General features: G+C 46.9%; 1 protein-coding gene across 2 annotated transcripts in view; it reads left to right on the top strand.

The window, feature by feature from the left end:
• SERGEF (secretion regulating guanine nucleotide exchange factor) overlaps nucleotides 1–12,862 on the top strand; it is a 219,467-nt gene that overhangs the window by 149,123 nt on the left and 57,482 nt on the right. For both annotated transcript variants that reach the window (XM_025266726.3, XM_025266725.3), the window contains one exon: nucleotides 7,163–7,199. In XM_025266726.3, the coding sequence (XP_025122511.3) occupies nucleotides 7,163–7,199 (37 nt within the window). The remainder of the gene's footprint in view (nucleotides 1–7,162; nucleotides 7,200–12,862) is intronic.

Raw genomic sequence — 12,862 nt, 5'->3', positions numbered from 1 at the left:
GCGCCGCTCTGCTGTCACCAAGGACCTCCTTTGAAGCTTTTTCTGAGCCTACTGGTAAAACGCCTTTGACTGACAGGACTGCAGTTTGCCCAGCCTCCCAGCCTGCTTTTCTAACAGGTTTGGAAATTCTGGTTTGTCTCCCTTGAGTTCTATGCAGGTGGCAGCTGGGTTAGGGCAGAATTTAGCAAAGGCTGCACTGAGGCGCCCATTTCCTTCCCTGTTAACCCGTTAATCCCAGCCGGGGTGAGGCTGCCGTTCTGGAGCTGCATGCCAGTCTGTTCTTTCTCAGGACCGGGCGGCGCTGGCCAAGGACGTGCGGTGAGGGTGGGAGCCGGGGCTGTACCGCCGAAGCTCTCCTTCCGCAGAGTACCTACGGAGTGGACGCCCCGCCCGCCGTCACGTGCGTCCAGACGTGCGTCTTGTTGCCATGGCATCGGCCGGCGCCCAGGCCCATTGGCCTGAGGCAGAACCAATCAGTAGGCCCGTCACTCTGCTGCGCACCAGGGTGGTCCCTGAGCTGCCACCTCGCCGTTGGGAGGTCCCCGCGCTGAGGATGGCCCCTGGATGGTGACGGGGATCAGCCTCAGGGTTGGTCTGGCCTCTGCCTGGTTTCCCTCATTGGAATCTCAGTGCTTCTTTCCCTGCGTCCTGGTCGCACCCCGCCCTACTCTGATTTCCCTGATCAAAGTGTGCCGAGTGGGACAACCTGGTGGCCTTCCCCGCGAGGTGATAGCTTCCACAAATCTCTGTTGCCATTTTACAGCCGTGTCACCTGAGAAAAAGCCCTGGAACAGCCCTTGATCGAGGTAAATCTAGATCTACCAGAGGTAGACACTCGTAACCACAGGCAGATGCTTGAGCCTTGTAAATCTGGGGCTCTCCCAGCATAAGATCCCTTGATAATTGACACAGGGTTGCCAGATGTGAGAACATGCTATGTGGCACCGGGAAGGGTTTGGACAGTTAACAGGACAGAAAGGTTGAAGGAGATATGAGCACAGAATCCGGCACCTCTACCAGCTGTAAGACTCTGATCAGTTACCTCACCTCTCTGAACCCCAATTGTCTCATTTGTAAAGTGGTTGTAACAAAAAAAATTTAGATTTGGTTTCAGTTTAAATGAAATAATATAGGCAAAGCAGTTAGCCAGGTTCTTGGCCATTAGCACTCAATAAACTGCCAGTCAGCAGTTTATAGAAATGGTACAAGTGTGATGGTGGAAACTAAAGCACTCATATTCAACATCTGGCCAATATTTTCACAGTCATCTAATTTTTATTTATGCTTTTAGTTATTCCTTTACTTAGCCCATTAATGTTTCAGCAGCTACTGGTAGTGGATGTCCACTACCAGTCAGTTCTTGCCCCAGGTCATCCCTGTCCAACTGTATTTAGTGGGATCCTGCCCAGGGGGAGTTGTGGCCTCCTTCATGAGAACTGATGGAGTCCAGCTCCGCAGGAGGGATCCTAGGAGATCTTGTCCCCATGGCAGTTGAGGCTTTGGAAGTTTTTTTCTGCAGCTCTGCCTCCTCAGACTGAGTTGCCTGAGCAGAGCAGATCCCTCTAGTGTTTGGACCAAGTGACAGGACAACTTTCCATAAACTCCTCTGTCCCCCACTCCTCACTGTTGAGGGGGTGTGCCCCCTGGATCCTGAAGGCCCCAACCAGCAAGCTGAAACCCACCCTGGAACAGTCCTGTGCTCTTGACACCCTCCCCATCTCTCCTGTCTACTAATACCTTTCCCTTCGTGCCTTCATGGTGCATCGCAGTGCCTTTCTGCATTTGGACTGGCATCTCCACACCACTACTCACACTGTTTTGGGATCATCTCACATCTCTGGGCCCATTATCTTTGTCTGGGCCCCTTCATGCCTTTAGCTTGGGCTATGTGGCAGACGCATTACTGGGTAGGCACCCTGCTGGATCTGTGAGAGACAAAGGTACTTAACGCATGCGCAGTTCAAAAGTAAACATCATGTGGTAAGGGCCATGGTGCATGGTGCTGTGGGAGTAGCCAGGGTGGAGCAGTTGGCTCTACTTTAAGAAGTCAGAGAAGGCTTTACTAGGAGGTAACGTGGCACTAGTAAGGAACCCGCCTGCCAATGCAGAAGACGTAAGAGACACAGGTTCAATCCCTGGATTGGGAAGATCCCTTGGAGAAGGAAATGGCAACCCACTCCAGTATTCTTGTCTGGGCAATCCCATGGACAAAGGAGCCTGGCGGACTACAGTCCATGGGGTTGCAAAGAGTTGGACAGGACTGAGCATACAGGCACAATGTAAACAATCATAAAGGATTTTGCTAGATGGAGAGTAGGAGAAAGGGAAGTTGAGTCAAGGAGAATAGCATGTGTTAAAGTCTGAAATCATGTGATATTCTTACAGAAAATATAGCTAGTGTGAATGGGAAAAGGAATATGTTACTTGGGGTTGAGAGTTCATGAGTAGCAAGAGGGAAAAGGGAGGCCAGAGAGGTAAACAGGGGCCTACTTGTGAGGACCTTGTAAGCCATACCATGTGCTTTAGACTTCGCCCTTCCAATGCTGAAATCCTGTGGAGGGTTTTCTATAGGGGCATGACATGTTCAGTGTTATATGTAAGGAAGATGAGACTCATGGCTGTTGGGGGATGGACTGTGTCATTTGTCCTCTAGCAATTCTGTCAGGCAGATGGGAAGATACTCTTTTCTACCCTGTACTCCTGAGAATGCTGAGGTTCCAGGGGCTAAATACCTTGCCGAAGGTCTGAGAGCCAGAAAGCGGAGGACTTAGCATTCACCTGGTTCTGACCCCGACTGTCTTTCTCCTGGGCATACTGCCATTGTTAACAGAGTCTTCTAGAAAGCTGGGCAGTGGGTAGATGCTGACAGAGGCCATGTGAAGCAAATGGTCATTGACACAATCTTGTTGAAGAAGTGTAGCACTGGGATTTTGTGGCCTGTGGTGTTCAGTCTCCTGACCTCTGTGCCAATGCACAGACAGCAAGAAACAGCAGGGAACTTTGAGCTTCAAGCACTACATTGCCTTGACAAAATCCATTCATCACTGTCTCGCTCATTAATTCACAGCAGCATCTGCTGCCTGATGCTGGCGTTTGTCAGTGACTTGTTTCTGGAAGCCCCTGGTCTTCAAGGCTGGTCAGGTCTGCTCCCGCAGCCCCAGGGTGAGCCCTGGCAGTCAGAGGCAGGCCCTTTCTGCCTGCATTTATAAAATGAAATAACTTCATTAAAAAAAAAAATAAAGGTAGTGTAACCTGGCAGTATAGAACATGAGCTCTGGAGATAGACAAACCTGGCTTTGAGTTCTATGGCTGCCACTTAGCAAGCTAGGAAGTTATGAATATATATGAACCTCAGTTCTCTTCTCTCTGAAATGAGCAAAGTCAAACCTACCAAAAGATTACTGTTATGAGTAAGGTGAGATAGTGTTTATAAAGTGTCTTGGCATGATACCTGGCACATATGAGTCCTCAGTATATGGTGGCTTTAATTTTGAACATTTAAAGAATGTTTGAAAAATAGAGAATTAGAAGGAAAAAAAATCTTATAATCTTACCACCATGATACAACTACCTTTATAATTTAGTTAATTATTTCCTTCAAATTTTTTATCCCTACTACTTCAGAACATGTCAGATTTTATAGCATATTTATTTTATAGCCAAGAGCCTTTTTTAAATTTTTTTTTTACTCCTCTGTGGTGGGAACTGTGTTATATTTATTTTCCTTATTTGTACTAGATAATTTTTCTGATTATTAAAATTGTGTATAAAATTTAAAGAACATAGAAAAAGGCAAAGGGAAAACTATACTCATCAGTTCAGTTCAGTTCAGCCGCTCAGTTGTGTCCGACTCTCTGTGACCCCATGGACCGCAGCATGCCAGGCCTCCCTGTCCATCACCAACTCCTGGAGTTTACCCAAACTCATGTCCATTGAGTTGGTGATGCCATCCAACCATCTCATCCTCTGTCGTCCCCTTCTCCCACCTTCAATCTTTCCCAGCATCAGGGTCTTTTCAAATAAGTCAGCTCTTTGCATCAGGTGGCCAAAGTACTGGAGTTTCAGCTTCAACATCAGTCCTTCCAATGAACACTCAGGACTGATCTCCTTTAGGATGGACTGGTTGGATCTCTTTGCAGTCCAAGGGACTCTCAAGAGTCTTCTCCAACACCATACTTCAAAAGCATCAGTTCCTCAGTGCTCAGCTTTCTTTATAGTCCAACTCTCACATCCATACATGACCACGGGAAAAACCATAGCCTTGACTAGATGGACCTTTGTTGGAAAAGTAATGTCTCTGCTTTTTAATATGCTATCTAGGTTGGTCATAGCTTTCCTTCCAAGGGTCAAGCATCTTTTAATTTCATGGCTGCAGTCACCATCTGCAGTAATTTTGGAGCCCCCCCCCCCAATAAAGTCAGCCACTGTTTCTGCTGTTTCCCCAACTATTTCCCGTGAAGTGATGGGACTGGATTCCATGATCTTAGTTTTCTGAATGTTGAGCTTTAAGCCAACTTTTTCATTCTCCTCTTTCACTTTCATCAAGAGGCTTTTGAGTTCCTCTTCACTTTCTGCCATAAGGGTGGTGTCATCTGCATATCTGAGGTTATTGATACTTCTCCCGGCAATCTTGATTCCAGCTTGTGGCTTCATCCAGCCCAGTGTTTCTCATGATGTACTCTGCATAGAAGTTAAATAAGCAGGGTGACAATATACTGCCTTGACGTACTCCTTTTCCTATTTGGAACCAGTCTGTTGTTCCATGTCCATTTCTAACTGTTGCTTCCTGAGCTGCATACAGATTTCTCAAGAAGGTCAGGTGGTCTGGTATTCCTATCTCTTTCAGAATTTTCCACAGTTTATTGTGATCCACACAGTCAAAGGCTTTGGCATAGTGATACTCATATTCATAATGACCCCCTTACCCTTATTCTTATCTTTACCCTTACCTTATCCTTACCCTTATCTTTAACCCAGAGGCTATCACTATTAAATTTTTGGAATAACTTCTTCCAGTCTTTTATTCATGTTTTATTATAGAGTTGAGATCATATTACATATATAATTTTAATGTAGTTTTTTCAGTTCATAGGATATCACACGTATTTTCCTTTATTGTAAGCATCATTTTCCAAGGCTGCATAATAATTTCCAAGTCATCAGATGGCTCTACTGTAACTTACATAGAATTCTCCTATTGTTAGACATCTAAGTTTGTTTCTAATTCTTCCATCTAAGTAGCTTCCTATGACAAAACCAAGGGAACCAGCCTCAGTATAACCAGGAAGCATATGATGAACTTGTGCTGTGTGTATGGCCTGGGTGAGGCCTAGGGGGACCCCTCAGATAAATCAGAGACAGAGCCTGCCTCACAGGAGCTCAGAGACTAGTCACCCTGGAAATATTTAATATCCATGTACTTCTTTGCCAGACAATGTCAGGGAATCCACCTAAACATGGGTAGCCCTCTGAGGAAACTAAGATCCTGGACCCATAGGTTTTACAAAGGAAAAAGTCTGAGAAGCCTGGCTGCTCTTTCTCACTGGAAGTGAAGTGAAAGTTGCTCAGTCATGACCAACTCTTTGCAACTCCATGGTCTTGGTCCATGGACTTCTCCAGGCTAGAATACTGGAGTGGGGAGCCTTTCCCTTCTTCAGGTGATCTTCCCAAGCCAGGCATCGAACCGAGGTTTCCTGAATTGCAGGCAGATTCTTTACCAGCTGAGCCACCAGGCCTGCCTTGCTCAAATGTCTTTTGAGCCTGCTACCTTGACTGTCAGGGGCCTGTGCTGGTTACCCTTGAATATCACTGCCAAGTGGTTTTTCACTGGGAAAGAGTAAGAAGTTACAGCACCAGGAGAGTGTGAGAATGAGGGAATCAGAGAGGCTCTAGTCTTAATTTACACACACACACACTTCCACTGGCACCTGATGCAAGTTATATTTCCTCTTCCTAAGCCCGTTTTCTCCACATTGTGTGAAAGATCAGACTAGGTGATCTCCAGGGCTCTTCCAGTTGACATTCCATAAGTACCTGAAGCCCTTTTTCTTGCCAGGAGCTAAAGTAAGCATCACAGTAAATGTCACAGGATCTTCTCCAGAGCTTAGAGTTCCTTTTAATTAGTACCTGGGGGGCAATTTATGCTCTTATTTTCCCAGTCACTTCCTTCTGGTAGCATTTGGGACATGTGGAGACTGAGAGGTAAGAAATAGCTCTCACTGGGTGCAGCACTGGATTCAGAATCCCGAATGATTGTCTCTTAGGTGTTTGTTCTTTACGTACTTTGTTCATTCATTCATTTTCTCTGAGCCCCAGACCTTGTACAGTCCATCTGTGTAGTAGTGCAGAGGGGAATGAGACATAGCGCTGTCTTCAAGACACACACAGTCTAGTGAGGAAGTGGGAAAAGTGTAAAAGACGACAAGATGATTGCTGCAGTGGGGATACATATAAATTGCCTAATGGAAGGAGTGCTTCCATCAGCTAGAAGCAGTAGCAAGGGAGTGTTTGGATGCTTTGAAATTTTAAAGGATGAAAAGAATTTTTGGAGGTAGGCAGTTCAGGGGAGGCCATGCAGAGCAGAGGAGCAGCATGTGTAAAGGCCCGGAGGTGTGAGAGGACATGTGTTCAGAGAACTGCAGGTGGTTTGTGTGGCTGGAAGGTAGAAGGGAGAGTGAGCAGATGGGCAGAAGTCAAGCGTTTTCCCTTGGGCAAGTCTGTTTCCACTGAGTTCTTTGCTCATTTTATCATTTCAGAGTGATGGACTTTTCAGCTCAATTTTCCAAAACTGTCATTTGTATTGCCTTATATTTTCATTTTTTTTTTACAGTAACACATGCTCATTATAGAAAGTTGAAAAATACAAAAAAGTATAAAGAATAAAGGATTTAAAAAAAAATCACTTATGGTCTCTGCCTACAAGCAAATACATTAACATTGTGGTATATTTCCATTCAATATTTTTTTATTTTTTCACTTTTTATGGAGTTGTGAGTGTATTGTAATTATAGTCTTTTGTTCATTGTGCCCCTTTCTACTTCCTAAAATTGCTCCAAAACTGGATGTTAATATCCTTAAAAATAACTCTGATCATAAAATATAATGGCTTAAATAAGTTTTCTATTTATATCTATAATATAACTTATTTTATTTCTTTTTACAGATCTCTTGTGGCTCAGAGCATAATCTGGCGGTGATTGGTAAGTAATTTGTGTCCTGATAACTGCGTTTATTCTGAAACTCATGGGCAGAACTGGAGGACTCCTGATTAAGCAAAGGCCAACGTGCGTGTGTGTGTATGTTGGGGGAGATTCTGGGAAATGGAAGTATTTAGTTGACCAAGGCTTTGCTAGAGGCCCTTCTTCTAAAATTTCTATTCATATTATTGAGCATCTAAAAAGGTACCTGAGCTAGCCTCCCTGCTTCAGGAAGAGGCATTTTGGGGAGAATTAAAGATCTTACAGGTTGAGGGCATCATGTACAGAGAGCTGAACATTAGAGGGGAAGAGGATTGGGCTGCTCCTGGCTCTTGAGTCAGTCCTTTGCGCCGAATTCTTGCTTGGCTCTTTCTTTGGAGACGGGATGGGGTTGGGGAGTGGTGGCTTGGCCCTCTGCTTTCCTGCCTTGTGTTTCATGGCACTCAGGAACTCCCAAGCCTGTGATTAATTGATGTTTCTTCTTATTGGCTGTTTATAACCAAGGTTCACTGGTTTTTATAATCAGGCCTGTGAGTAATTCCTTCAAAAAGCTTTCTCGATACTTCCTCAGGTAGACTCAGTCAGTAGGTTAAAGAGACAGTGTAGAGTCTGGCTATCTGAGTTCAATGCAGGCTTCTACTTATTCGCTGTGTGACCCCAGACACAGTGCTTAGCTCTCCATGCCTCATCTTTCTCATTTTTAAAATGAGAAGGGCAATGGTATCTTGGGGTTGTTGGGGCTGTTGTGAGGGTTAAAGGAGTTGATATGTGTATTAGCACTTAGAAGAGCACTTAGCTCCTAGTAGGGGTTTTAGAAGTGTTAGTTGATATTTTCTAATATCGTTAGATCAAATAATTGCCCCCATCTTTAGGTCCCCCATCTGTGAAATGGAGCAGTTAAAACAGAAAACCAAGTTCCCTCCAGCCCCAGTATTTTATTTTTAAGGGTATTTTTTAATTGGAGTATAATTACTTTACAGTGCTGTTAGTTTCTGCTATACAGCGGTATCAATCGGCTATAAATTTATATATATCCCTTCTCTCTTGAGCCTCCCTCCCACCCCCTCCATCTCACCCTTTTAGGTCATCACAGCCCAATATCTTAGGGCTCTATTACACCCCCGTTGCTGTCTGCTTTGAGTAGGTGATGTCTGTTCTGTGAACATCCCTCTCCCAGCCTCTGAATCTCAGCTTCTGAAGGGCAAGGCCCCTGCCTTTTCCTTTTGTTTCCTGGTTATTTGCAGCACCCAGAGCAGTGCCTGGCACTCAGCAGAAACTCAAGCACTGTTTTCTGGATTAAGCTAGACTGGCTGGCTCAGCTGCCTGGGGTGGCAGTTTGAAGCACTGCTTTGCAGGCCCGAATGTGATGTGCAAGAAGGCAGAACCAAGGACAGCAGAGGAGGCAGGCTGCCAGCCAGCAGAGGGGTTGGGGGGAGGAAAGGGGCTGGAGTCAGAGAGGGAGTGAGAAAATGTAACAGCAAACCTGTGTGCTTTGCAACACCAGATACTTTATACTGGAATTGCTCCAGCCTGGGTGTAATTAAGACAAGCTAATCAAAAAATCAGAGGCAGTGCCTAGGATGTTGCTATTGCTGCTGTCACTGGACTGGAAGAGAGGTTGGCTTCTTCTGGGACCAGCACAAACAATAAGATTGCAGGGAATCTAAATACGAGAAAGAACAAAATACAGCTGACGGGGGGGTGGGGGGGGTGGGGGGGGTGGGGGCGGGGGGAGTGGGGGAGCAGAGTCAGCAGGGTGGCAGGCAGAGCCGACAGGCAGCCTAGGGCTGTAGACAGAGCACAGACTCTGCAGGCAGACAGCCTTGGTTTAAACTGGCTCCATCTCTGTGTGAGCTTCCATTTTTTTCCTCATCTGTGTAATGGGGATAATTCCACCTGACAGGATTGTTGTTGTGAGGACTAGAGAAGATAATATATCTGAAGTACCTGGTAGTATACAGGAGATGTGTAAGAAATAAAGTAACTATTCCATTTCTTTTTCAGTTCTCTTGGTCAGGGTAGGAAGAGGGGAAAGTCACTTGTTAGTGTAACTGTTCTAGTGAAGTAATTCTTGGTTGGGAGAGAGAAATGATGACATTCTGGAAAGGTGTGTCCAGCGTTCCTACCCAAGTGAGGAAAACAGCAGAGCCAGTGGGAGAGCAGGGCATGGCATACTGGTGAACTCCTTGAGGGCAAACCTCTTATTTTCCATTTTGTTCCCAAAGCCTGGGGCTTGGCTCAGTCTGCTGAATGAATGGTTCCAGAGTCAGGAAAGGTGGGCCCAGTCCCAGGACACTGGACACGTATACCTGCCTGTGTGTGAGCTGGGATCAGAGGCTGAGCACCCCTGGGGGCATGGTGCCCTCAGTGGGTGCCCGGCAGGATGCAAGCTGTGCAGCAGGAAGCTACAAGAAGCCTCCTGTGAGCCCTGGCAGGAGGTCAGCAAGAGGGAGGCAAGCTGGAGGAGCAGAGTTCCTACCAGCTGGATGTCTGGCTCTCACGGCTGGCTCCCCGCTCCACCCTCCTGCCCCTGCTGCCTTCAAGTGGACTTCCCTGCCTTCAGTCTCACCCCTGAGATCCAGCCCCTCCATGACTGGTGCGGGGTCACACACGTGATGGGCACAAAACAGTGCCCGAATAGACTGGAGCAGAATGTAGAGAAGCCACACTTTGCTCCAGGGGAGAAGAAACACATCAAACTGGAAGGGAGGGGAAAGTGAGATGATTGAAACAATGTAACTCAGGCTCTGCTGCTGCTGCTGCTGCTAAGTCGCTTCAGTGGTGTCCGACTCTGTGCAACCCTATAGACGGCAGCCCACCAGGCTCCTCTGTCCCTGGGATTCTCCAGGCAAGAACACTGGAGTGGGTTGCCATTTCCTTCTCCAAAATGAAAAGTGAGAGTGAAGTCGCTCAGTCATGTCCTACTTGTAGCGACCCCATGGACTGCAGCCTACCACGCCTCTCCGTCCATGGGATTTTCCAGGCAAGAGTACTGGAGTGGGGTGCCATTGCCTTCTCTGTCTTAAAATGCACAGGACTCCACAAAGCCTATTTGTTGTACCCACTTCATCGAGAAGAAAACTGAGACTCAGAGGTGAAAGAAGGTGCTCAGGGATAAGTAGCAGTAGATGACAGCACTCTGTGCCTGACTTTTCCACGAATGCTTCTTTGACTCACTCACCTCCTCAGGGCCAAGGAGGGTGGGGAGTGACTAAGAGCACAGACGCTGGGGTCCTATCTCCCGGATGCAAATCCTGGCTCCTCTGCTTATGAGCCATGTAGCCTTGTATATGAATGACTTAGCCTCTCTGTGTCTTTAAAAAAAAATTATTTTAATTGAAAGATAATTACTTCACAATATTGTGCTAGTTTTTGCCATACATCGTTGTGAATCGGCCACAGGTACGGTGTATCCCCTCCAGCCTGGACGCCCCTCCCACCTGCCTCCCGTCCCCATCCCTCCAGGTTGTCACAGTGCACTGACTTTGGGCGCCCTGTGTCATATGTCAAACTCGTCCTGGTTGTCTCTTGTACATATTATAATGTGTATGTTTCAATGCTATTCTCTCAAACCATCCCACCCTCCCCTTCTCCCTCTGAGTCTAAAAATCTGTTCTTTATGTCTTTGTCTCCTTTGCTGTCCTGCACGTAGGATTGTTGGTGCCATCTTTCTAGATCCCATATATGTGTGTTAATATATGGTATTTATCTACTTCTTTCTGACTTACTTCACGCTGTGTAGTAGGCTCTACGTTCACCCACGTTTTTAGAACTGACTCAAATGCATTCATTTTTATAGCTGAGTAATAGTCCATTGTGTATATGTACCACAGCTTCCTTATCCGTTTATCTGCCGGGTGGGCTGCTGTCTATGGGGTCGCACAGAGTCGGACACGACTGAAGCGACTTAGCAGCAGCAGCAGCAGACACCTAGGTGGCTTCCATGTCCTGGCTATTGTAAACAGTGCTGCAGTGAACACTGGGGCACATGTGTGTCTTTTTCAATTCTGGTTTCCTCAGGACGCTCTCTGTGTCTTGACTGCCTCACCTGGAAGACCATATTATTGGCCTCATAGTGTTGTTGTATAAAGGGCTGACAGTGCCTGACAGAAATAAAGGCTCAGTGAATGTTAGCTGGTGTTGGTGTTGCTTTTATTATATGTTGAGAATATAATTTAAGGAAGTAATATTAAGATGACTGTAAGAAGACTGAAGCTCATGGTAGGAATTCCAGAAAGTGGAGAGAGAAGTGTCTCCCTCACCTAGCGTGTCAGGGTCAAGGATCTCAGCAGAGCGGCAGAATGGATTTGTAAGCTGCAGCCTGGGTACACTGATCTGGGGATCTCAAAACCCCAACAGCCCTGGAAAGAGTGCCAGCCCAGCTTTGCTCCGTGTCAGGGTTTTGCTGTTCACCGTCCCAGACAGGGACTGGGCCCTGCGTGTTCCAGCCCTAGAGAAGCCCCACAGCAGCCACGTTAGCTTCTTAAAGTGAAAGTGTTCGTTGCTTAGTCATGATCGACTCTTTGCGACCCTACGGAACTGTAGCCTGTCAGGCTCCTCTGTCCATGGAATTCTCTAGTCAAGAACACTGGAATGGGAAGCCATTCCCTTCTCCAGGGATCTTCCTGACCCAGGAATCAAACTGGAGTCTCCTGCATTTCAGGCAGATTCTTTACCATCTGAGCCACTGGGGAAGCCCATAAAGTCAAAGCATCAATGATTCGACTTTGCTACTTCATTTGCTTCTGGGTTTCTTTGTTCCTCCTTCTTTTGCAATTTGGTTTGGTTCTTTCCTTAGTTGTCCAATGAAGTTTCTCTTGACCTGGGCTGTGTTTGCCATAAGGTTGCCCCCATGGCTAGAGAGGATGGTGAGGCAGGGCAGGCTCCTGTATTAGACAAAGGAAGAGCCTCTGGAGCTGAGCATAGACAAACTCAGTGACAGGAAGGAAAAGCAGAAGCCACTGGCCGTGGCCGGCCTGGCCCCTCTCTAGCTGTGTGCCTTGTACAATCGTTCCCCACTAAGCCTGATTCCTCATCTGTAAAACCAGCATCACAATACCCAACTCTAAAAGTTATTTTTCCAAATGGCACAGGTGTGTCAGGCACCTGCCCAGTGCCTGTCACAGCATAGGTGCTCAGCAGGTGAACTCGGCAGGTTGACGAGTTCAGCTGCTTGCTTGCTTGCTTCCTTCCTTCCTTTTCACCCAGGATTCCCCTCCACATTCTGACGAAGCTGGCCAGCTCCCCTTCTTGGGCATAGGTGAGGTCAGCAGGGGTGAGATGAGGGCGTGTGGCTGCCACTTGCTCGGAAGATCCCTGGCTGCCAGGGCAGGTGTCCCAGGCCCAGCTCTGTCTTTGGGGCCCTCACCTCTGTGTCTGGCTGAATTGGCTCCAGCTGTTTCCCTTCCCCTTGGGAGCAGCTTATTTTGGCTTGAATGGGCAATTTGTTTGCCTTTTCTCCTGATGTGCGGTTGTTCAGCCTCCCCTTCCTGCAGAGAAAAAAGAGCTGACTGCATTTCCTCTCTCCCACTCCATGCAGGCCCTTAGAAGGGATTTTATTGGGGGCCCTTTCCTGGAGCACTCACGCATGCCAGACAGGCATTGTTAAAGTGTTAGATATTTGGCAGCAAAGTATAATGCCTCCTCCTCCAAGCAAAAGCAGCTCT

The sequence above is a fragment of the Bubalus bubalis genome, chromosome 16 (genome assembly GCF_019923935.1).
Source record: "Bubalus bubalis isolate 160015118507 breed Murrah chromosome 16, NDDB_SH_1, whole genome shotgun sequence".
Lineage (NCBI taxonomy): Eukaryota > Metazoa > Chordata > Mammalia > Artiodactyla > Bovidae > Bubalus > Bubalus bubalis.
This window is presented reverse-complemented; position numbering and strand designations above follow the sequence as displayed.